The 26,507-nt window shown below is 28.6% G+C and overlaps 4 protein-coding genes across 5 annotated transcripts in view; 1 reads left to right on the plus strand and 3 right to left on the minus strand.

Annotated features, from left to right (window-relative positions):
- Positions 1 to 212: 212 nt before the first annotated feature.
- LOC108783017 (protein phosphatase 1 regulatory subunit 42) lies at positions 213 to 1,860 on the minus strand. The gene is made up of 6 exons (XM_018551435.1): positions 1,552 to 1,860; positions 1,151 to 1,456; positions 835 to 1,069; positions 637 to 759; positions 423 to 566; positions 213 to 355 (listed from the first exon to the last, which is right to left on the minus strand). The coding sequence occupies exons 1-6, from the start codon at positions 1,690 to 1,692 to the stop codon at positions 225 to 227; spliced, it is 1,080 nt and encodes a 359-aa protein (XP_018406937.1). The 5' UTR covers positions 1,693 to 1,860; the 3' UTR covers positions 213 to 224.
- A 126-nt stretch (positions 1,861 to 1,986) lies between these two features.
- Positions 1,987 to 12,672, minus strand: rod (kinetochore component rough deal). The gene is made up of 25 exons (XM_018551332.1): positions 12,535 to 12,672; positions 11,028 to 11,187; positions 8,857 to 9,236; positions 8,606 to 8,797; positions 8,096 to 8,514; positions 7,857 to 8,025; positions 7,642 to 7,737; positions 7,345 to 7,527; positions 7,129 to 7,259; positions 6,939 to 6,952; positions 6,335 to 6,482; positions 6,133 to 6,241; positions 5,353 to 5,648; positions 5,128 to 5,285; positions 4,811 to 5,014; positions 4,577 to 4,692; positions 4,296 to 4,405; positions 4,121 to 4,242; positions 3,654 to 4,031; positions 3,191 to 3,497; positions 2,924 to 3,115; positions 2,607 to 2,838; positions 2,237 to 2,539; positions 2,083 to 2,166; positions 1,987 to 2,019 (listed from the first exon to the last, which is right to left on the minus strand). Exons 1-25 carry the CDS (start codon positions 12,670 to 12,672, stop codon positions 1,987 to 1,989), a joined length of 4,674 nt encoding a protein of 1,557 aa, XP_018406834.1.
- Positions 12,673 to 17,436: 4,764 nt separating this feature from the next.
- On the plus strand, positions 17,437 to 19,011 carry PIH1D1 (PIH1 domain containing 1). Its single transcript, XM_018551430.1, has 7 exons — positions 17,437 to 17,565; positions 17,684 to 17,771; positions 17,867 to 18,055; positions 18,156 to 18,328; positions 18,447 to 18,668; positions 18,757 to 18,900; positions 18,982 to 19,011. The coding sequence occupies exons 1-7, from the start codon at positions 17,503 to 17,505 to the stop codon at positions 19,009 to 19,011; spliced, it is 909 nt and encodes a 302-aa protein (XP_018406932.1). The 5' UTR covers positions 17,437 to 17,502.
- A 283-nt stretch (positions 19,012 to 19,294) lies between these two features.
- Positions 19,295 to 26,507, minus strand: part of LOC108782958 (sphingosine-1-phosphate phosphatase 2) — a 9,082-nt gene continuing 1,869 nt past the window's right edge. Inside the window, exons 1-5 of one of the 2 annotated variants that reach the window (XM_018551358.1) lie at positions 21,163 to 21,659; positions 20,436 to 21,024; positions 20,143 to 20,344; positions 19,811 to 20,035; positions 19,295 to 19,712 (exon numbers count right to left, since the gene is read on the minus strand). In XM_018551358.1, the coding sequence (XP_018406860.1) occupies positions 19,295 to 19,712; positions 19,811 to 20,035; positions 20,143 to 20,344; positions 20,436 to 20,904 (1,314 nt within the window). In that variant the 5' untranslated portion in view covers positions 20,905 to 21,024; positions 21,163 to 21,659. Of the gene's footprint in view, positions 19,713 to 19,810; positions 20,036 to 20,142; positions 20,345 to 20,435; positions 21,025 to 21,162; positions 21,660 to 26,507 lie in introns of those variants that run through there. The other variant, XM_018551359.1, reaches the window with a different exon arrangement.

Below are 26,507 nucleotides of genomic sequence, written 5' to 3' on the forward strand. Positions count from 1 at the left end.
AAGTAATGAAAATGTGTAGCCTTCTATTGCTGAACAGTGCTATAAAAATAATATTGTGATTCTCAAGTTTATGTCTTTATTGCATACATGCATTTTATTTTATATATTATTACTATATAAAAATTTTAGTCATTTACAGTTATAATTTATTTACGTTCTGTATTGATTCAATTTAAAATAATAATTAAATATAATAATAGTTGTTAGCAGATTGTTAAAAAGAATTAAATAAGGGGTAATGCAATTGTTTTATTATTATGTGAGCGAGTTAAACGGATTTCCTTGTTTTTAATTACATTACTCCAAAATGGTCTCGGTATTACATGATTATCCTTGGTACTTCTGATGCCAGATGCTAATATTACATATAAAAATATCTTGTTAATATAGCAATGGAAGTAATAATCTTTATTTTTTTTTACCTGACGTCCAAAGTGGGAACGCATGTAGCTGGCTTCCTACCGAAAGAAATCCAGGGGTAATTGTTATAGATAAATGTGGTCCAGGATGCTGAAAAATTGCTCTCGAGATAGATCTTTTGAAGGCTGGTGGCAAGTTCAGAGAACCTAAGATAAATTTTCTGTCTATAACTATGTTTCTATCTACTAAAGGAAATAAAAATCATTATTGATATACTTGTTATATCATCTCCTAATTGAGTTTTAGTTGCATTTCTTGTACGTTGATTGTGTTTCTCCATTTTAAATCTTTTCATAAAATTTCGACATATGTCGGTTACAATTTTTCCATCGAGATTAGCTGATATAAAATTAAAGTATAATTGAGTAATAAAACATGAATAAATGACAACAAATATTGAATGTGTAACTTTACCTAGCGAAACGCTGTTTGCAATTAAATTTTCCTTATATCTGTAAGATCGCGTAACTGGATTACCTTGTAAAGATAAATCTTTTAAAGAAATCAATGTACTTATTGTCGCAGTTAAATCATCCATATTATCGATCAGATTATTTTTTGCATCCAACGTGTGTAATTCTTGAAATCTTATTAGATTTCTCAAGGATATCATTTTGTTATCAGAAATATTAAGAACTCTTAGACACATCTGGGAGAAAAAACGTTTATAATAAACAAATTTCAACTTAATCTGTATAATAAAAATCTGAAATTCAGATGATACTCTTACAGATAAAATAAAAGCGCTGCGTGGGTCGAAGCATAATGATTCACCGAGTGGTATTTTCTGACTCTCGATGTGCAATTCTTGTAATTTCTTTGTATTTTCTAATCCTTCAATTACAACAATATTATTGTATCCTAGATAAAGTTTTTGGAGATTCTGTAGAGATTCCAAATTTTCCATTTTCGTTATGGTATTATGTTGTAGATACAGATGTGTCAAACTACATGCAAAATGTAGATTCTTTATTTTTGATATGTTATTATTCTGAAGATATAGGACTTTTAAGCTTTTGTAAATAGCGATGTTGTCCTAAATAAAATTGTGAAATTTGATATAAGAGTAAATAAAGATATTAATATTAAGAGTAAATAAATTTTATAATTTATTAAATTGATGTAACTTACAATACTGCTGATAAACATGTCATTCATATGTAAATGAGTTAATTTCCACAATTCATCTTTTTTTATTGTTTTACTGAGTGATTTACTAGTTAATATTTGAGAACACTTTTTTTCGACGATGTCTGTTGTTAATTTCACCATGATTGTAAGAGAAATATAAATTATGAAAGTGCAATAAGTGGTCTGCAAAGATGGTCGCAGAACTTCATTGATCAAACACAAGACGTAATTCACATAACAACGATTTGAAATAGAAGTTTTGTGCTACGATTTTATGTACAAAGCAAAAATAAAAAGGAAATTTATGTACAAAGCAAAAGTTAAAAGGAAATTTATTTCTTATATGTTATAAATATAGTGTTATACAATTTGACTTAATAAATAGGTTAATCTTCCAGTTAATCTGATACAAAGATTTTATTCGTTTTTTGTTCTTTATGGTATAGATTTTTGTACCATAGCGAGACTCTACACATAAAAATAATAAATATTAGTTTATGTTTTGTATAAATAAAAATTATTACAACTTACATGTGTAATCGTGAGTACTCCTCTTGAAGATAAATGATTTAAATCTTCTATGAGTTTTTCAATTTGACATTTTTGATTAATGGTCTAAAAAAAGATTAATGTTATCTTCTGTTTCTCTCTGTCTCATATTATATTCAAATATTGACTTAATTACCTCTAAAACGAATTTATTTTCAACATCATTTAAAAATGGTAAAAGTGCGGCAGCTAAGTGCGCCTGTTGACTTTGAAAACAATCTCTCACGATTGCGGTGAAGTCCAATTCGTGTGTCACAGGACATGAATATAGCAGACAAACCGCTTCTATACAATTATCAATTTGCTCCAAATTTGGATTTATGTCCATCTTGCTAAACGGTTCAGAGATAATCAATTGCCATCCCGTTTTATAACCATTACAATTTACAATGACATTTTTATCTCGTAATTGTAATAAAACTTTTTTTAAGTCACTTATCTAAAAATACACATTTAATATAATTTTCGAAACAAAAGAGTATATCTGACATTATAATCATTATAACCATTCGCAATTTCCTCATCTGAGTCAAAGTATCATCCCAAAATAGGATATCATTGATTTCAAACTCGATGCAAATCTGTGCTATAACAGAGAGAGCATAGGATACGTGACGCTGACTACTCCATAAGATTTGAACAAGCTCGCGTTTACAACATGTTTCAAATGAATCAATACTGTAACATAATCCTAACGATTCCAATTTCCCAATGTACTGTAATGATTTCATATATTTTCTGAAATATTAAAATATTAATGTTTTATTGTAAGATAAATCTATATAGTACGCCATAGTTCATTATAATTTATATTTATGTTTACCTAAAAGTACATATATCTTGCTTAGTCAATTTCTCCAACGTAGGAATATCTACGACAGTCTGCAGTATTTGAAATACTCGATATCGTACGTTGTAACTATATTCAGTATCGCCATGACGATTGCCAAAGCCTATGTTTATAAGAAATTGTGCAAACAAATCCATATCTCCATATTCCAGTATATAACATATCCTAGAAGTACATTTTAGAATCAATTATTAATCTAGAAATTGACGATATCAAAAAAATGTATACTGATAATATTACCTAAGTAAATTATCTTCACAATCTGTATTCTGATCAGATTCTTTTGACACTATAAACGTTTCTGTAAAACTTTGAGACAATTCAGTATATTTGGCATTGGATTGTAGCCATTCTTCTAATAAATCCATACGCAATTTTATCGTATTCAACGAGAACAATTTACCCAACTCGTTAACGGCAGCGTTAATATCTGGTTTATATTTGGTTGCGGTTCGATATCGTAATGGTATACTTTTGTCATTATACAACGCATACACTAGCTTATATGGATACTCGATTAGAGCAAGATACTCATCCTTTTCCAATCCGTACGTACGTAGAATGTGTTCAGACGTAAATGTTAAATATTTAAATTTAATTTTCTGAAAGCAGACGCCACATAATACACATACACACAGAAGTCACTTACTTTTTCATATAGCATAGAGACACGATTTACACAAAGATTACCAACAAAGAATACGTACTTCTAACTCTTTTCCTTCTTTGAACTTAGTAGAATTTTGTGCAGCTAGCTGAGCATACTCGTAACATTCTTTCGCGGCAGCGACGCGATCAGCACCCGGAGGTGTATAATTTACGATATAATACAATGCTGCAGTACCATAATAGAATCCATCTGAGTCTGTCAGCTGTTGTATACATTTCTTGCTATCTTTCAGCAACGTGGTGTTTTTTGAATAAAGCGACCATGTAGTATTTTTCGATGTAATAGAATTATTTGCCCATACTTTTTCCATTTCACCCTTAATAGCTAACGAGCATATGAGATGTGCTTCTAAATTAAGTACGGGTGCGATGTCAAGCCATTTGTCATATGTTTTTAAATTTAACTCGGGAGCTATAATAAGAGAATTAATAAAATATAAAATTAAGTCAAATAATCATTTAAATGATCTAATTAAAAATTTATTTAAAAAATATATTTACTAATAATTTTCCAAATATCAACTTTAAGTAAGAATGGAAGTCTCCATTGTGCTATTGCCGGCAACGTACTATGTCCAGGATTAAGCTGTATCCATTCATTATGTTCCATTGATGTAGGAGGCCTAACATATGTATGATTAAACTTAAAATTAATATATGGGGAATTATAACTTACCCACTCCGAGTGTAATTTTGCAAAAAGCAGAGATAATTCCTCTTTTCTATATCTTTATCTTCTATGAGATCCATTAATATAATGAATACTTCATAATGGTAAAATGTAATCTATATATATAAATTTAAATATAAAATAATTAAAGATCCAAGCTAGACTGTTATAGGCTTCGTATTCGTATTAATTATCGTTTGTACATTGATGGTCTTTAGATTTAAATATTGTTTAAATATAAAATTTTTATAAGAAAAATTATACTATCAAATATTCTTATAACTTACATGTTGCCATAATGTAGACATGCATTGCTTCAACATAGATATATCTTGCATTTGCGCAACAATTGCATTACATTTCTTTCTTAATTCATCGACTTCCTCTTTACAGATGAGTAACTCTATAAAATGTCATTTAATTATTAAATTCGCATTCGATACCATGCAAAAATAATGTATATATAAAAATACATATATAAATGTTAATTATAAACATATATTTCCTCTTATATCTTTTACCTTTATTTACGTTTATATTCGAAATGGTTAGTGTTGGATTCCACGTTTTTAGTAATACTTGTAAATAAAGTAAAAGGCAATCATTGAAATTAAATCCAAAGCTACAACAATAATCCTTTAGTAAGGAAATCATGTTCTCTTTATTACTGCTTATGATCTGCTGTAAAAGTTCTTTTTTGTTTAAAGCACTATTCATTAAAACCTCTGAAAATATTTTTGCATTAAATATGTACATACATTAATATATATAACAAAATTTGCGTTTAATAATAAATGTATGTACACGCACGCACGCACGCACATACACACGATCGTACCTTTAGGATTTATCGAATAATCCGACAGTCGTTGTGCCCAAATATGCAGTAGCTTGTGATTCTCAAATGTCTGTATCAATGATCGATTTTGCCCCAAGCGCGAATATTCATATCCCAAAGTTGAGATTGTACAATGCCGAATATGGTCAGCCTGAAATCTATAAATTTTTATCTTTACACATTGTTATATTAGTTTCTAAAAAAAAAATTTATCAATTTTTTTACGAGGCGGAAATTGTATGAAGCCAATCGCATGCTTCTTGTTCAGATAACATAAAGAGAGCCGACAGTCCCAACTGCAAATCGAACGATCGCCCAGTGCACAACTTTCTCAATAAATTTATCAAAAGCTGTGATAATATACATTTCATTTCTGTTAATCTCTCTTCATTTCTTATAGACGTGCCATAGTACATGAAATAAAATGTTTTAAAAATTTGCAGTAAAGAATAATCGTTGTGTTGAGGTTGCATCTTCTTTGTATTCTCCAAGAAATTAGATAATAGTTGATCCATTTCTTCCTACATAAACAAATTATATTGATATATCGTAAAGCATTTTTTATAAATAAAACGTGCGTATATATATAAAATTTACAATACGTATATAATTTACAATATGTATATAATTATATATAATTTACAATACGTACATTGCAATTTGTATTAATATTAATTTGATTTGAATAATACAAGTGCAAAGACATTGCATCTTTAAATAGAAGCAACAAATTTTCATCTAAAAATATTGCTTGATCCTTATAAATAGTATATAGCTTCCAATTAGATTGTGGTACGAGTCTTTGTTTTGTATCAAAACATTCTTGAATAGGAAAATTTGGACATACATTAGCACAAGTGTAAACCATTAGTGCAGACTGTAAATCATCTGAAATATATATATATATTAGTTTATGATATTTTTTTTGCTATTTAAATTATCAATATATTTGTGATACATACTGTCTTGACAAGTATTTAATACCGATATACTTAAACTTTTGACAACTTTTACAACGTTGGTGTCTACAGTAGAATGTTGCAATATTAATAAGCATATCTTTAGTATATTCTCAAATTTTTTGGACATTATATTTGAGCATAAATCATCATCACTGTAAAGACATAAAATAAATAACTTTATACATATATACACATATGTGTATGTAAGTATAAAATTATAAGTATAAAATATGTAAAATATTTACTCAATGAGATGTTCTAGTTCATTTAAATTTGTTAAGTTTTTCATCTGTTCTAACATAGATAAAGTTGCATATGACTTTTCTAATCCCAGCAACTCGGCAACTTTAATAATTGTCTTATGCATTACTGACCAATCATTCTCCTTAATATCTATTAAATTATCATAAATAAATTGTAAATTCTTAGTAAGTGTGTACATTCAGTATATTATGTTTATATAATATACTGAATATACACAATTTATATATATATATAAATTAAATTATTAATTAGAAATTTTACTTGAAAGTAATTTCGAGATATAGTTTTGCAACACAAATGACTTCTGCATGTGATAATCTTTCAAAGAAATATCAATATCGTAATGTTTCTTCAGTGCGTACAATGATTTTAAATCTTTTATCGTTTTAATGATATTATTGCAACGATAAGGACAAACATTTGATTGTGTTAATAAGTTACATATTTTAAACTCTAAGCAACCCAATATTTCCATATGGTGAATCAAGGATGTTGTTGCATTCTAAAAGCAAATATTATATATATAATTAATTATAATTAAAAAAAAAATCTTTATAAAATTAATACTGTATCAAAGACCATCACTTGAAAAGAGAAAGCTGCAATAATATAATTAATAATTCCTTCACAACAATATAAAACACTGGCAATATTATTTTCCAAATAATGTAATACATCCATTGCTTTCTGGGGATTTCTAAAACAAATGTATTTGCAGTAAATAAGATAAATGTTTTAAACATGGTTTACAACATACATTTTCTTCACAACATACTTTTCATTTAATCGAGCGTTTATGCACTGACAAAATGCATCTTGTTTTAACTGTTGATTATCTTTAGTTAATACATCTATATCATTAATCATAGAATCGTAATTTTCTTTTATTATGCGTGATATCAATCTCTAAAATATAAATAATTTATTAAAAGTAACAACATATAAAGATATTGTGGCATATAATACAAGAGTTTATACCAACATTATTTACACCAATTGTCGCATATCCATATTTCTTTAAAATAAGTTTTGTTGGAACATAATCGCACTCAATTTTAATTTTAAATGACAAACTATGGTCATAATTAATGCCAGTTTCTGCTAAAGTAGCTATAGTTGAACTCCAGGGCACTGGAGCTTTTCTTAAAACTATTAAAGTTTGCTCCAGTCGTTTCTGTTGTGTAACATGTAACATAAAATAAATATTGCATTAAATGAATAGAAAGATATTTTATATATTATATTACAAATTACAACATCGCAAATAGTGTGTATCTCTGATGTTCACCTCTATATTATGTATAAGGCTTATTATAATAGCAACTCTTTTCTCCCATGTAGCTTCTTCATTAAACCACCAACTATACGAATTTTTTATGGTTTTCTAAAAGTATAAAACAACAATGTACACATTTATAGAATTATTAATAAAAATTTAATATTATAAGCAACGTATTATGTCTTCAAGTATATCTTTGTAAAATTAGAGAATATCATACAAACCTGAATATACGTACAAAAGACAGTATCATTTTGTAAATTATTATTAAATATATATTGTTTTAGGAACGTATTTATAAAATTCGATATTTGGTCAAGATGTATTTTATCCAACAACATATAAATTGCTTCTACGGGTGAATCAATATACAGGTCAACAGGTACTTTCAATCTATTGTGTATTTAAAAAATAATTAACATTAATTTATAATAAACTAATTTAAAATTACGATATTACTGACCTGTGAACAATCTTCAGTTGTTGAATGTCAGTTAAAGCTTGAAACAGAACCATAAACTGTTTCAATAGAGAGTTCTGATATCTGTACTCTTGATGAAAGTATACCAACTGATTATCTTCAAATTTGAGCAATTTCATAAACTTTTTAGCAAATTCAATGCCGATTTCTGGCCATACAGTATGATGAAATATCTCAAGATATTTTAATTTTTTTAAACTCCAAGACATAATCTCATTTATTGCATCAGGCAATAAGGATAATAAAGTTGGTATAAAATGAATAAGCCAAAGCCATAAACATGATAGATCCACATCTTCAGGTAAAATTGTAAAAATATTTTGTACAGTTTGTATAGATATATGTTTTACAAGATCAGGAAGGTGCCTCGTCCAAATTAATGTAGCAGATTTAAGTTGACCCTGTATACAAATATTAAATATTATAAAGTACAATAGTAATTTCTATAAATTCTTACACCGTAATATGTGTATGATTATAATTAGATGATACCATGTTTAAACGAGTAGTACACTCTTCCAATAAATTTGCTTGTGAAAATTGTATCCATTCTTTCATACTTGCGTCATCATTCAATAGCGTATCTGCCTCGGTATCTTGAATCATGTGAAAAGTCTCAAGTCTATATAAAGCGTCGTTTATTATAGATAGACTGGTATTCAACGAATCATCTATATTTTTTATCTGCAAAGAATATAAATTGAATATAGAAACACTAAATTAGCGATTAACGGTATAAATACCTTAATATTTTGCATTATTCTTTCTCGAGCATATAAATATATACGTCTCATTTGTATATAATCAGAAATGAGAGCTTTATTGCAACATTCAATCACATATTGCACATTTTGTATTTTATTTAGAATATTTATCAATGTATCTACGTTGACTGAATTAGGAGTAGATTTTGTCCATGGACTAAGCTGTTCTACGAACAATGCTGCTTTAGAATAATAAATAGATTCCATTGAAAGATTGAATTTTTCTGCAAAAGCTTCAGCTGCATCAAATTGTCTTTTCTTTAATAGTTTCGCTAAACGTATTTCGGGAATACTTTTCAATATCGTTTTTATTCTAAAAGTATCGATAATACCGGTCTCATTGTTAGTAGCGATACCTTCTATGTAAAATAGGTTATCAGAAGTATGTAAACACTTGAATAAATGAATATTAGTAGATACATTCATTTCTAACTTCTGTTCAAAATCTAAAAGAGCAAAAGTATCTCATTAATTTATAAAAACTGAACCACTTACAAAATACATTTACCTATCTGGAAAATAATATATTTACCTGGATAAGAAATAATACGTAATGTATATGTAGCATAATCGTCCTTAGAATACGTTAAAAATAAAATTTCAGAATAATCATCATGTTGTATTACATCATAATCAAACACTGGGAAATCACATATTTTTAATGTAAGAAATGTATTCAGACATACCATACTTAATATATTGTCTGTACGTAAACACAGCATTTTACTAAAAGATAAAGTATTTTTATATATTATGCAACTTAAGATATGTATAAATTCAAAACCATTATATTATTCAAATTCACACACAACTAATATAAATTTAAAATAATTTTTTAAATTTAATTACCTGCTGCCATGTAGCGGTTTTAACTTTTTATATCCAAAAGAAAATACATTTTGAAAATTGATGTATTGTTCATTAGGCCAAGTAAATATTGAATTTGTTCCAACCATAGATAGCGATAGTTCATCTGATGATACATCTATTGTAGTGCTAAGAAACTGTAATATATTCTTTACAAACTGACGTGGAAAATGAATAATATTTATATAATTTTGTTTAAAGTGAATATTTATAAAAGCATTTTTTTTAAATAAATTCTTTAAAATATACATTTATGTTACCTCCTGAGAAGTAAATCCTGGGAACAAAAGAGAACACTCAATATCTGCACCATATTTCGCAACTGAATCAGAGAGAAATGCAGCCTTTAAAGTTTCAGGATAAAATTTGGAGAATCTAAAATATTTATAGAATAGCAGATATTATACAAGATATTAAATTCGTTATATACAGGGTATTTGAGAAGTAATGAAAAATTTTGTCGCATAGGGGTAGAATGGACTAAACTGAGAGGAAAAGTCCTCTACCATTTTACAATTTTCGCAATGTTTAACGAGATATTAATTTATAAAAATATCCAAATTTGCCCGGCTCACCGCCAAATGCAAACGCGCGGCTGAATACAACCGTCCAACGAGGCGCGCGTTTGTGTGTCGCTAGACACGCGTTGTTTATAACAAACGGCAATGATCGTCGCTAGACATTGTCCATTGCCGCGCGCTTGCATTTGGCGATGGGCCGGGCGAATTTGGATATTTTTATAAATTAATATCTCGTTAACTATTGTGAAAATTGTAAAATGGTAGAGGACTTTTCCTCTCAGTTTAGTCCATTCTACCCCTATGCGACAAAATTTTTCATTACTTCTCAAATGGTAGAGGACTTTTCTTCTCAGTTTAGTCCATTCCACCCCTATAAGAAATTTTTCATTACTTCTCAAACACCCTGTATAAAACAAATTTCATAAGTAAGATATGATAAAATATAAGTATGTAAATGTGATACCTATAAATAGCTCCAGTGTTTGCAACAAGAATGATAAATGCTTCTTCACTTTGCTCTTTTAAAAATACTTCTATTATATTATCCCTACTATTACATCCAGGTATAGTTCTATAATCAGAAGTTATTTATGCAATCAGAATTATATTTCTACTATATTTATATAAATAATTTTGTAGATAACTAAATATTTATTAAAAAATAAAAGATAAATAATATTTACTTGGTAAAAATTATTTTTGCATTTTCTAAATACAAACAATACAAAATCCTGGTTGTGAGTATTACAAATAAATAGAAACCATCCTTGGAAATGCAGTAACTGACTATCATGGAGGGAAAGCTAATATTATATAATATTTCATCGCATGTTTCATCGTTAAAGACTGTAATAGACTTGTCAATTGCTACACATATCTTGGAATATTGAATAGATGCTATGACATTTGGTTGTTGGTCCACCTTAAAAAGACATGTATTGATTGATTTTTATGATGAATCATCATAATTTATAATGATCATAATTATAATGTATATAATATAATAAAATAAAAAATTAATGAAATAAAAAGGCAATTAAGAGTCAATACTATAAGTGTGATCTAATAGATCATTTAATATTACATTATAAATTAAAATAAAATAAATTCACACTAAAATATTGAAAATCAAAAACATTTTACTTTCAATATTTTGTATTTTAATTTGATTGTGTGCATGTAACTGTTTAGTGTGAATTTATTGACTCTTAATTGCCTTTTTATTTCATTAATTTTTTAATACTAAGAGTTCTGTATATTCTTTCTATTTAAAATAATAAATATGTAAATCGCAATAAGTCATGTTTAAAATGCGCGCTTTAACAAAACAAAACAAAACTCAAGCATGCGCATTTCACACGGATTTAAACGAAAAAAAAACTTGAAGCCCCGACACAATACGAGGGAATAACACAATTTCAATCTATCAAAAACTGTATATTCCGGCATATCTGATTTCTGATAGATTGAAACCGTGTTATTAGCCTATGGCTATCGATATTTTCTCACTTGATATCTTGGGCTTGATATTGCTTTAAAAAATTATACGTTAGTACTTTGTGCTTTCTTTTAAGCTTCTTCCTGCTCCACTATTGGTTCCCGCAGCCGAATTTTACTGAAACTGACCTTCGAAGGTCGAAAAAATAGAGTAATAAAAATACTTGTAAAAAAAAATATATACAACATACCAACCAATTCAAATCAGGCAATTTCTTTCGCATGAATAGTGTTCTTTATTCCTGACAGTACAATAAGTTGAAGCAAAAAGAATGTATATATTTGTTTCACTTCAACTCATCGCACCGTGTATACCAGTTCACACAATGCAAGAATAAAGAACAGACTTAACGATACAAAATGGTCGAAAATGATAATACGATTCCAATACAACTCGACTTTCAGCCACTGAGCGCTTGTGTTGGCCTATATCTACACAACGCTTTCAAGCCGTAAAAATGAATGGAAGGATTTCAGTGTGTGAGAAACGCAAATGTATGTACGCTCGAAAAATCGGCGACACTTTTAAAAAAAAAAAAATAATCGAGATGACGCGACACCCGTCCGAAACGTCACGAAACACGACCGTTTCGTTCGAGTTGTCACGACACTGATTCTTTCAAGCAAAGAATTTTGCTGAATTTCCCATTTTCCCCATTTTCAATTATATCGTGTAAAAAACAGCTGACACTGACGTTGATGAAAAACATTGCGAGTTAGATGCAACTGTCGCACCAGATAAATTACGAGATATTATTGATGTAATACGAACCTTTTCAAGCGATTGAATCGTTGCTACAGTGCATGCCTCGTGCAGAGAACCATTGCTTTCCGTGATTATTCGTGGTCCAAAATTGACAGTCTCATCATCGACGTTAAAGCCCGACTGTACGCTATTCCACAAAGCCATTTTTCTAAGATTCTTCAAGATTCTTCTTCTCTCTTATTTTCTGGATCGTATTATCGTAGTGACACTCGATCATTTGGGCGCCAACAATGGAAATTTCATTTTGCGAGTTAGTGCATCTTGCAGTTCCATGGATGGCGCTGTAGGTGACATTATTTGAATTTAATATCGACAATCGATAAATTAAAATTAAATTATATAAATTTTCCAATTATCTTAGAATTTTTAGAAATGTCGAAAATTCCGACTAAACTATATAATTTTTGTATCGTAAATACTTTTTTTTGTCACTCGCAGATTCAAAAATCCTTTTCCAGGATTAAAATATACGCATTAATACGCATTTAATACGTGCCTCGAGGTAGAATTAATCTATGTTGAAAACGACAAAAATTACAAAATTAAGTTTTTCTTTATCATTTCAGTCTAACGTGGAGCTCCAGAGTTGTTATCGCGTTTCACATCGTGAACATTTGCTTTATTATTTTATGTATAAAAAGCATGATATGTTAATTAATAATTGAAATTTTTGTCATTTTAAACATTTCATTTAATTCTATTTAACCTGCTAATATTTATCTAAAAATAATGTGCAGGTTAAATAGAATTAAATGAATTGTGTGTAACAGATTAAATGAAATGTTCAAAATGACAAAAATTTCAATTATTAATTAACATATATGTATAATGTAGCATAATTTAAAAATTAAATTAAAATCATTTTTCATAATTTTTAATTCTTTAATAATAAAAAATTGAAAATCCGTTTAATAAATTTTACTTATTAAATCTTTATAGCATACTTATTGATAATTTACATTAAAAAACTCTTTTTTTATGTAGAAAAAAAAACAATTAGATTTTCAATTTTTTAATTCTTTAATTTGGCAATTTTTGGATAAAATCTGATTATCTGGCTTATTCGGTTTTGGTGGATATAATTTAGTATCCGATTTTTTTTTATCCGACAAACCCCATTATCAGTTGCATTTCTAGTTATAACTTTGTTGAAAAAATATAAAAAATTTGAGGAAAACAGAGATATACCATTACCTTTTGTGATGTTCCGTTTTCTATATTTTCATTATTAACATTATAAGTAATTCTCCTTCCGTGGCGTCGAGTGGCTCACCGCTCTGTGCGATTGACTCGCGATTTGTAGACGATTGTAGACCCGAGTTCAATCCCACGTGCGCCCAAACGCGATTTTTCACGTTTAATGAGCCAAAAAATGGCTCCACCTGGTGATCAAAAGATCTATTGATCATCATCACGCCGTTTAGGCACCATGTGGTACAAAATAGGTAGTTGTTTTTTCATTTGGAAAAATACTGACTATTATTTCTGATATGTCTTTTCCTTTTCAAAAGACATATCAGAAATAATAGTCAGTATTTTTCCAAATGAAAAAACAACTACCTATTTTGTACCACATGGTGCCTAAACGGCGTGATGATGATCAATAGATCTTTTGATCACCAGGTGGAGCCATTTTTTGGCTCATTAAACGTGAAAAATCGCGTTTGGGCGCACGTGGGATTGAACTCGGGTCTACAATCGTCTACAAATCGCGAGTCAATCGCACAGAGCGGTGAGCCACTCGACGCCACGGAAGGAGAATTACTTATAATGTTAATAATGAAAATATAGAAAACGGAACATCACAAAAGGTAATGGTATATCTCTGTTTTCCTCAAATTTTTTATATTTTTTCAACAAAGTTATAACTAGGAATGCAACTGATAATGGGGTTTGTCGGATAAAAAAAAATCGGATACTAAATTATATCCACCAAAACCGAATAAGCCAGATAATCAGATTTTATCCAAAAATTGCCAAATTAAAGAATTAAAAAATTGAAAATCTAATTGTTTATTTCTACATAAAAAAGAGAATTTTTTAATGTAAATTATTAATAAGTATGCTATAAAGATTTAATAAGTAAAATTTATTAAACGGATTTTCAATTTTTTATTATTAAAGAATTAAAAATTATGAAAAATGATTTTAATTTAATTTTTAAATTATGCTACATTATACATATATGTTAATTAATAATTGAAATTTTTGTCATTTTGAACATTTCATTTAATCTGTTACACACAATTCATTTAATTCTATTTAACTTGCACATTATTTTTAGATAAATATTAGCAGGTTAAATAGAATTAAATGAAATGTTCAAAATGACAAAAATTTCAATTATTAATTAACATGTTGTTCACTGGGTTTGTTACAATATAAAAAATTAAACTCAGTAACAATATATTTATAAAATACGTATTAAACATATGAACAAGAAAGGATATTGATAAAAATTAATTTATTAAAAAATTAAATACTATCCATTTTAATACGTACATAAACGTATATAATTAATTTCTGAAATTGATTTTATTCTTTCTTAAAATACTCTCGGATCCGTTTACAGTGAAAACACTTTTCCGTTTGATAAAACCACTCGTCAAAGCATTTTGACCATCTTTCTGGAGGCAGATCAGAACGTTTCTTTCAAACGCCTCCACTGCCGCATATCTGACGGTTCATATTGAACTTCAAACCACGTATTTTATCCTTATAATGTATGGAAATAGAAAAAAGTCATAATGTGAAAGATCGGGATAATAATAAGGCGGATGAGTCATTAATTTTGCACGCTAGAAACTCGCACTTATTCTCTAGACAGTAAAATTCGAATACATTTTATGTGCATCTCTTAGAAAAAAAAAAAAAAAGAAAACTGTTAGATGTTTTTATATACATGCACCCTTGTATAATTATTCACAGTCTCTTTCGCATTTAGATATCTGTCCTGCGTTTGTTTGTCCATCTACGCTTTTGAGCTTGTTGTTTAAGTTTTCCTCCGTAAATTTCAATTTTTCTCTGTTTCCTATCTTTCTCTTTCTTCATAGTTTTACTCTCTTTTCGTTTAACCAATTTTGTCATGATCTTGGCCTTATACTTCTATCTTTTAACTTTTCTCTATCTCTAATTTCTTTCTTCCTCAATTTGGTTGTCTTTCTTCTTTAAAGCCGCATGTTTAATTCCTTGATGGATTTTAATACACGATGCTTGCAGCTATATTTTGATAACAGATTATCTCTATTTAACTTTTTTTCGTTTGATTCTTCATTTTCTTTTCTCTTATCTCCTTTAGCAGTTGTCATATTGATTTTTTAGTGTAGTGTGGAATTCCTCTTCCAATTGTTTGCAAAGTTCCTCTAATAGCTAATATATATGTCTATATGTAATAGAATGAAATGATAATATTATTCAGAGCATAAAGAATATATGTTTAAAAGATAATATATATTTAAAAACTTATTTTAATGTACATAAAACCATAGATAAAAATTTGGTTTTTATACTAAAAAATAAAAATGAAACTTTGACAGAATTTATAATGGAGAGTTTTAATGGTCGAAAACACAAAGAAAAAAAACTTGAAACGGAAACGGAATAATGAAATCAAAATATGACTTAAAAGCTTTAAATATAGAGCATTGACGTATTGATAATTTTTAACTAATTTAGTTAGTACAAGACTTTTTTTCTTAGTTTATCGATTCCCTACACGCTCTCGAAGTTTTGACATTTAAATTCTGAACATCCCCTCTATATTTCACTGCATTTATTCAATTATTAACACAACAATAATATTTTAAAAAGCGAATAATTGAGTAATTCGAGATTGAACGAGTTATTGAAACACTGATAATTATTTCCCTATCATTTACTCATTTATAAGAAAATTAAGATGGAGGCGTCGGTGCATATTGACAGCCAACAGCCTCGCGATACCAAAAATTACGTACTGGGTATGCCTTGATAGCCATACCCCACCATGCCGACGTTAAATCGACATGACGCGCTATTGAAGTAGCGAGTACCCTTTTTGCTTCACCCGTCACACGCTGCGTCTTATAAACCTCGCCAGTCGAAAATTAAATACAAGATTATTGTAACTCCTCTGGCCATCTATCGTACACTTAAAAAACTACAAATACATAGTATATCTATATAGATATATATATATTGCGATGCAATTATAAGCACCCTCAGATCCATGATGTCTTTGTCGAATCGATTTATTCTACAGCATTTTTAACATATCTTCTGTAACTTTTTATACACAGATATAAAATCAAGTTATCCATGTATTACATTTAAATATCTTTCAAAACAAACGTACAGATAAAATAAAGTTATCTGTGTATCTAAATGATATCTTTTAAAATGTCATTCTGTATTACCAATAAAATGTTTTTGGTGTTTCCTGTCCAGTTTTTTCTGGCAAAATGTATTTTTATAATAAAATCATTATTGTGGTTGAGGAAGTCTTTAAAACAATTATAAAAAATTTTACAATTCAAATATGTAAATATTTTTCAACTTTTCTTTATAAACTCTTCAGAAAAAATATATATACATATATTACATTTCAGTTGTAATTTGATGAGGATATAATCATAATTATACTGTTCTTAACGCGCATGCGCGTGGATATTGTTGTATAGTTGACATCTCACATCATTTCTTCAGAGGGCAGTAGTGCACAAAGGATTTTGCGATTACAGGAAAAAAAGCCCTCATCACTTCATGTTCTCTACCTCTACTCCTCTTTCAGATTTCTCTGGATTTCTCTTTCAGGGAAACAGAAAAGACCGGCATGGCATGGTTATCGTACTGAACTAGATTGTTATTTTAGTTGTTTAATTGATGACGTACGTGTTATAACATTTAAGTCTTAGTATTTAAGTTATCGAAAGTGCTGATAAAAAAGTGAATCTGAGTACATTTTTATTTTTAAATTAAATTGAATTTGTCGCAATTATGGGTGATGCCACTTTTCTCGAAGTTGATGACTGTATTAAGGCTAACAATTTATTATTACTTGTAAGTATAATAAATAGTATGTTAGCGCCGAAACACTACCATGTCCCCTGATATATTATTGATGTATTTTACATATATAAATGAATGATAATAAAAGTATTCAATGTTTCTCTGATAGAATGAAGATAAGGATGCTTTGAGTCAGATGGACAAGTTAATGGAACAATATGATTCAACACCATCTATCCTTGTACAACCCACTCCTGGTCTGTATAATATATTTTGCATGTTGTTTGTTATACAAATAAGTTGTATATTATTTTTTTTAAAGAGATTTTTTTCTCATATTATAATATTATAGGCATCTGTATGAAAACACGAACCGTTAATGGAGAAAAAGTTTTCGTCAATATATGTACATCAGATAAAATTCCACCACCAGAGGATATATCTGATACTAAATTACTTGAACTTATAAACGAACATGATGAAGTACCTGCTTATGTCATACCAATGAGTATTGGTTTTGAAAGAATAGAAGCAGATAGATGTAAATAAAAATCTTTTACTTGTCTGTTAGTGTTAAAGTAGTGATACTGCACTGTATACAATTGTCAATCATAAAATATTGTTTTTTTTTTCTTTTACAGCTGGAACACCTAGTGCAACATATGATGTCATGATAAATACCACATACCTCAAGAAATGTAGAGAAAAGAAACATTTTATGGCATTTACAGCATTAGTTATATTGAGTGGCGTGACAGAAAAATTTCAAAAAGAGATTGATACAGAAAATTATGTTATTCTTAAAAATCGTACAGTAAGTACATATATGTATATAAAAAATAAAATAAGTATCTGTTAAAACATATACTCCTTAGTGTAATTATATTCGCATATTATTTCATAAGCATATTTCTAATTACATATTATTCTAGGTAATGGGAAAACTTCAGCAACATAGAATAGAAAATCGTAAACCTAAAAAGCCACAGGGTCACAAATCATTGATCGAGGAAATTTCACATTCTACGAAGCCTATCAGTAGTAAAACTAATCTATCAGCTGACAAGGAAATAAAAACAGGTTGTGTAATTTTAAGGAAACCAGCGAAAGGCCCAATTGAGCATATAATCGCTTTATTTGATATGCGAAAAAGTGTTAGTCACAAAATTATTAAATGGATTTATCATATAGAGTCTTTATAATATTCAGTCAGATAAGATAAATATGCATTATCACTTGTAGGTTTCAGTCGATGATGTAGTAGTATTGATCAACTCTGATCGTATAAATGTAACAGATGAGAAAGCTTGTTATTCATATGACACTTTACTGCCTTATACACTAAAAGCAGATAATGCGAAAGCTTTTTTCGATTACAACATTGGGGTAAGAATCTGTATATTTTTTTAAATTAGATATTACCTATAGACAACAATTGCCTATAATATATTTTTTCTTTGTTTTCAGATGTTACGAATAGACATATCAACAGAATAAAAATAAAATTAATATTAAGTTATAATTCTATTTACTGTCTATCGTTTTAAAAGAAATTTAATTAAAAACTATTTCATTATATTTTGTTGTTCTTTACTCCATTAAAAAAAAAAAAAAAAAAGGAATATGTTCTATATCACAATTATATAAAGCTTAAGAAATGTACCTGAAAAAGTGAAGATAAATTATCTTTCTAGAATTATAAAAGTTCAATAAACAAATAAAATTTAAATATATTTCATAGAGTAATATAAATTTATCAACAAATTGCATGCTAATTTTTTCATACTTCCATGTAAAATGCTGGTCGTCCGATACCTATTATGTTAAAAACTTGTGGAAACAAATACACTGTATTTACACCTAACATGAAACAAAATAGATATTTATAGACTAGATCGACAAACACCTTGTTTTGGTTACTATTGTAATCCAGACATTTCATAAGTTCTCTCCAATTAATTTGTAATATGCTACAAATTATAATATAACTGAATGATTTGCAAAAGATTTTCGTTACAATAACGCCGGAAAAGCCAAGTACAGTTCTAATAATTAGATGACTGAGCATAGAGTATGTTGGCCAACCAATATGAAATGGTGGCAAAACTTGCGGTGTCCTTAACAGACCAGTATAATAATTGAGCCATGTTCCTGCATAAATTCCTACTGTGACTGATACAACCATGGCAGTGTCGCTTCTGAAAGATATAAAAATGTTACTCGTATAGATATAAGGTTTTTAAAGCCAAATTGTGTGTGTAAGCGTGATATTTATTATAATATTGACATTATCTACCTAGTGGGTGTCCATTTATAGCTTGATGGATAATATATGGTAATGGCAATACTGATTGCAATCAGCATCGCTACAAGCCAAAAATTTGTAATAATATAAGAACTTGTTATATCCACTAAAGGTACCAATGGAATCATTAACACAATCGCTAATGCTAAACCGGCCACAATATCTAGCACAGTATGCATACCTAGATACAATCTGCTCGTACTGACAATTGTACACCTAGAAAAGTCTTGCATGTTGCAGAGTTCAATTTACATTAATACAAGGAGCCAGAAAGCAAATATTGTAACATAGCAATTGAACCCCAATTACAATATATTACTTACCAAAGAGATGCAATAATGCAACCGACAGAAAATGGATAAATATATTTATCCATCGTAAATAATACTACGCTAAAGGGTATTGTCAAACCAACCATGGCATGAGTAGATGGCATTCCATATTCTTGTGACCATTTATCTTGTAATCTAACTACTGGAGGACACGCTGGTCTAGGCCAACGTATTACATCTTTTAGTATTTGTCCTGTAGGTAAATAATACAAATTTAAAGATAAATTACAAGAAACTAATGTATACATGTTTATTATTCTTTTTTTATTATTAATTCATTGTACCAATAGTCATAATAATGCCCCATACTAAGACTACTCTTTGGCCAACAGCTCCATCAATATTCCAAAACATGAAAGGTATAAAAGTTGAATAGAAGATCTCGTCTCCTAACTCAGTTCCAAACACAAATGTATAATACCAAAATAAATTAGTGATTGTATAGTTTGGATTATTTGAAACTATCAAAGTTTCTTTGTTTGTTGTTTCAGTTGTTCTTTGTTCCAAAGAATTAATTTGCTTTGTACATACATTCAATCGTTGGTTTACATCACAATCATTAATCTTTTCACTATGGCAAGTTGAAATATAACTGTCTTCATTATCATCAATTTTTGTATATTTTTTCTCCTCTTCTTGGAATGTATCTTTATGCCTATTGTAATATATTTTAACACCAAAAAATCGTTGAATCGATGCAACTAATTGAGGGTCCTTTAAGTAATCCATTATTCCCATTAGTTTTGACAGCATTCTTATTGGATTTGGAAATTCTTAGTGGATTCGTTAATTAATTTTAAGTTGTGTTTTTGTTTAAAGAATTATATATATTAATATGACTTTCTTCTAGTTACGAGCATCCCGTTAAATAATCTGCATAAATAATGTTAATGACCTTAATGTTAATAATCATTCAAAATGATGTAACTTCAATTTAATTCAAGTGGCTAATTGATAAAAATAAGTATTTTTCAATAAAGTCCCTAACTATATATATTTATTTCGTCTCACCAATTTCAATTTTCTAAAATTTTCTCTGAGCTTGTGCCATAACACGTAGAATAAGTATAATAAAGCGATAATAAAAATGTTCACCGCCACAAAAAACTGTACAATTACTATAAAAGCGATATATATTAAGGTTAAGTAATCTGCCGTATCGACCGAATGTGTGATATAAGCATGCGCGGTGATAACATTTCGATAATTCACTTCCATTGATTCTTTGAAATTTTTTATATTGTAAAATTCACTATTTAAATATAATCATCGCTTTGTTTATGATACACAAGCATTTGAAGTAAGATAGGTTAGGGGTTAGGTTAGGCTAATGCTATTCTGTGACTCTTTTAACGACACGATGTCGTTACGTTAGATTTTCATTGCGCAGCTTTTTTGCCATGTACAAAATCTGCGCAATGAATGAGTACCGGCAACAATAGAACGATACATTATATTATAATAAAAACTGCAGTATAATAACGTTATAAAAACGCATAATACAATATTATTACTATTATGACTGAACGATATAATCAACCTAACGATTTATCATATTATGAGCGTTTTATCTACTAAAATATTAGGTTGGAGGAAAAGTTATGGTTTTTGTTAGCTCAAAACTATATATATTATACAATATCTTCGTCAAAAATGAATAAAATTGATAAAAAAAGGTTTTAAAACTTAAAATATTTAGAAAATAATTAAAACAACAGGGCTACGAGCCAACATTCGTTAAATAGTAAAAGAATTAGTAAATAAAAGATGTCATTAGTTAAAAATATAAATATAAAGTTTAATAAAATAAAAAATTTAAAATAGAAGATCGGAGTAAAATGGCAAGAGTCCATCGACAACGCAAGACATCAAATATTGTAAATTGTGAAACTTCACATTTCTAAATCAAATAGTAACATAATAAAACAATGTCAGTAATAGATAAAAATAATAAAAAAAGAATATAACAAAAAGAATATAATATAAGAGTCAATTGATCAGTAAAAGAGTCAAATCACAAGGCAATAAATTGAAATGGATATAATGTAAGACTACAAAATAACGTAAGTAACTCATATCTATTTTGTTAATTTAGTAACAATTAAATTAAAAGATAATTAATTACCTTGTGTATAATTTTACTCCGATACGATATGTCTTCAATAGCGAGTGAGATTAATAATACTCACATCACAGAACGTATATGCTTATTTTTCGTTTTTTATTAATATTTTTACTTATGTATTCGTGAATTTTTATAATTTCTTTGTCTGTACATCGTTAACGATATTGCGACTTAACATTGAAAATGACCTCTAATAAAGGTCGAAACGTCTGTTCTTTAAATTTTTTATTTTATTAAACTTTATATTTATATTTTTAACTAATGACATCTTTTATTTACTAATTCTTTTACTATTTAACGAATGTTGGCTCGTAGCCCTGTTGTTTTAATTATTTTCTAAATTTATATTGAGCCTTGTTATTAACTTATATTTTTAAAATTCACTTTCAAAATAATTTTATAATTTTTTAGCTCGTATGAATTTGATAACTTTTACATATATAAAAAATTACAAGCAATTTCCCGAAAAAAAGGAAAATTTTTCTTCTCATTTTGTGAGTCTGTCATGCGCCAAAAAAGAATTTGCGAAAATTTTCGACTGTCGAACGTGAAAACTTAAAGATTTTTCTAAAAATTTGTTTTTAAAAAATGTTTCTACGATTTTTGTTCCTGAATTATATTTACGAATTAAGTACAGAAACATTTTGATTTTAATTGCTAACTTCGTTAAAAATAATCGCAATTAAGAAATCAGATTCTTAATAAGCTGACGCACATTGCTCTATTAAATTATATATAATTATGATAATTTTTTAAATATATATTATACTTCGCAATACGTAATTTCAATTAACTGTATAATTGATTTTACGTATACTACTGCATGCGTATACTGATATTTATTATTTATACACTACATTTCTCAACAAAATTAATTAAAGGATGTTCCACCCTGCAAAAATAGGCAAATTTCGAGATAGAATAGTTTCGTCAAAATCATCGTATCAAGATTTTTAAAAAATTAAGAATTTTAAAGATTGAAATCTATATTTTTCAGACCTGTACTGTTAAAAACCGTATTACTGACATTTCATAAAGTTATAATATAATAAATAATGACTCCTATTATCTCCTTATGTGGAAGCATTATAGGACGTCTATAGGCCTCTTCCTCTTTTGTCCGAGGCCTATATTCGTTTCTCGAATCAGATTGTTTTTCGGATTTGTGGGTAATTATATTGATCCACAGAATCCTACCTCAGTCGGATATTAGAGACAAATATCCATAACTAATAAGTAATATGTATACTGATGTATAGGACCTACAGTTTAACGCCGAATCCGAACACGGCGCTGCTGATGATCATAGATCTTTTGATCACCAGGTGGATCGATTTTTTGGCTCATTTAAGGTAATGCTGGACCCGCCTGTATTATCAATAAAACAAGCGTTTTTGACGTTTTCGTTCCTGTCGAACCTCTTTGCAGTAGTTTCACAGAATAAAAATTCCTTCTCCACGATTAAAATATCCGAGCTAATATGTATCTGCCCCTGGTGTATATTGTGTCCAAAGCTGGAAAAAGTATGAAACTACAGATTTCTTTATCCATTTTTATCTTCAGCGTTGGTCGCCATATTGAGGTCAAATGGATAAAGAAATCTATATTAGCTCGGATATTTTAATCGTGGAGAAGGAATTTTTATTCTGTGAAACTACTGCGAAGTGGTTCGACAAAAACAAAAAAAACGTCAAAAACGCTCGTTTTATCGATAATATAGGTGGGTTCAGCATCACCTTAAACGCGAAAAATTGCGTTTGGGCGCACGTACGTGGGATTGAACTCGGGTCTACAGATCGCGAGTCAATCGCACCGAGCGGTGAGCTGCGGTGAGTCACTCGACGCCACATTTCATAAATGTTACACAGACATAAATGAAGAATTTTACTTGGCTCCGTGGAACTTCGCAAATTTCGTAAAAAATTTCGAGATCCGATGCATCTTCATTTATGTTTATGTATTATAACTTTATGAAATACTTATCAGGTTTTTACAGTATAATTCTGAAAAGTAGAGATTTCAAGCTTTAAAATACTTTTTTTTAAAAATCTCGATACGACGATTTTTGACGAAGCTATTCTATCTCGAAGTTTGCCTATTTTCGCAGAGTAAAACAATTAGTGATATATATCCTTTAATTTTGTTGAAAAGTGTCTTTATTTTTCTTATCGGAGAGAAAGGATCGAATTAGACATAATGAACATCGACACACGTCGATCAAATCAATATGTCCAGAAGATCCAATTACCTATAAATTAAGAATATTACGAAACTTAGACAACACTGCTGCAGAAAGAAAGACTACACTCTTTTTCTCACTTTCGCTGAATATCAAACATATATAGCTGTCTCACTTATAGCTTCAAAAGTACACTAATTCAGCCACAGAAAACAGACTCCATTATAAAATTATCTCTAAAAGAAAAGAAAAAAGCTAATGCTATAAAGTTCACATGGCGCATAACAATACATGGGGCTGTATATCACACAATGCGTATATGCATCTTTTATGGTACAAGATAAGACAAGTTTTTAAATTCGATTGCGGATTAATCACATTAAGCGCAAGTGCAGCTTTTACGAAACACATTAAATTTCATTTGTGTATAATGTACGATTGAAAAATTAAAAATGAATTGAAAAGTCGCTTATATATATACAAATATTACAATGACTCTCTGCTTTTTGCAGTTTTTTTCAATTTTTCACTTTCTCTACTCTTCATCCTGTTTCTTTAATTGTTTTCTGTTGTAAAATAAAAAATATTATAATTATTAAGAAACGCGATTGTCGATAAAACGTGATCGTTGCAACAAGGAAAGAAGAAAGAGGCAGAAAGCAAGAAACAATTATTAAATACAAAGAGCACATTAATTGTATATATATATATATATGCATAGTATAGATAGATTATAGAGGCTTTATATATCTAAGTAGAACAAAAAGTCACGATAACATCAAACTACAAATGTCAAAATGATTTCAAAATGTTCATTATTAAAAGTCACATTTCAATTTGAATTTATAATTCATTTTAACAATTTAATGTGTCATTCTTGGATGTATAATCCATGTAGTGTAAATCGTGTAGATATACTATATAGATCAATAAATCTTGATCATCGCCATTATGAAATTACCGTTATCTCGATCTTTATCGTCTTATCACTATATAGTATCACATACTTCTCAAAGTATTCGCCCTTATTCCATTAACGTAGACAACAATCGAACACTTCCGCTTATTAACGCAAGTCGACCCCGACTGACTGCAAATCCTCTTTTATAGCAGTAAGACTATCAGCGAATATAATATGCGATGGAAATAAAAAAAAAATTTGAATTACAAGTTCGAATTGAAAGTAAAATGCGTGTTAGCAAATATTAAAATTTATTACACTAATTTTATTTACTTTTTTTAAGTTAATTAATTCTTTCTGAAAAAAAATTAATCAATATAATTTTAACTAATGAATACCGATATAGAACATGCCAATATAATATTTTTATTATTAATTAAGAAAGAATAAAGTAAATTAAATTTTATTGCTTTTATTACAATTTTGACAAAAAAAATAATATAAAAATAAATAATTTATTTACTTCTTCTATCTGAACATCTAATCTAGTTTTAGCATTAAAATGAATAAATTATATTATATATGTATATAATATGAGTATATATTACTTTTTTTAAGGAATATAACGCGTTATTTTTATGGATCAGTAAAATAGTGTAACAAAATAACAATCAGTTACCTTTTCATTAGGTATAAGTATGTGATTTAGTTTTGAGGGTTCTTTACTCAAAAACTGATTTAATTAAACAAGATAATCAAGCGACGCGGTAGCGTCGCGACGCCAAGTGCATAAAATAAAAATATAACCGTTTGACTGCTTGACATGATCGCTTGACTTGATTGATGCGTGTATATGTTCATGTCGCTGTCAAATTCACGACGCTACCACTAGCTGTATCTCGAGTTTTCACATCTTCAAACTTTAGATTAAAATTACTCGGAATTTAAAAGTCCAATCACAAATCTAAAAACACTTTTATTACATAATGTCATCGGTATCCTTCGATTGCGACCAGTCCGAATAAAACCGGTTTGTCCATTAGGCTGCTGTTCACAATGTCTACATTCAAAAAACAGTCATCATATGTGATTAAGCTGCTGTTCCTAATAAAAATATAAAAATTTAATTAAATTATTAATTAAATAAATAA

This window comes from Cyphomyrmex costatus, unplaced genomic scaffold (genome assembly GCF_001594065.2).
Source record: "Cyphomyrmex costatus isolate MS0001 unplaced genomic scaffold, Ccosl1.0 scaffold14, whole genome shotgun sequence".
NCBI classification, from domain to species: Eukaryota; Metazoa; Arthropoda; class Insecta; order Hymenoptera; family Formicidae; genus Cyphomyrmex; species Cyphomyrmex costatus.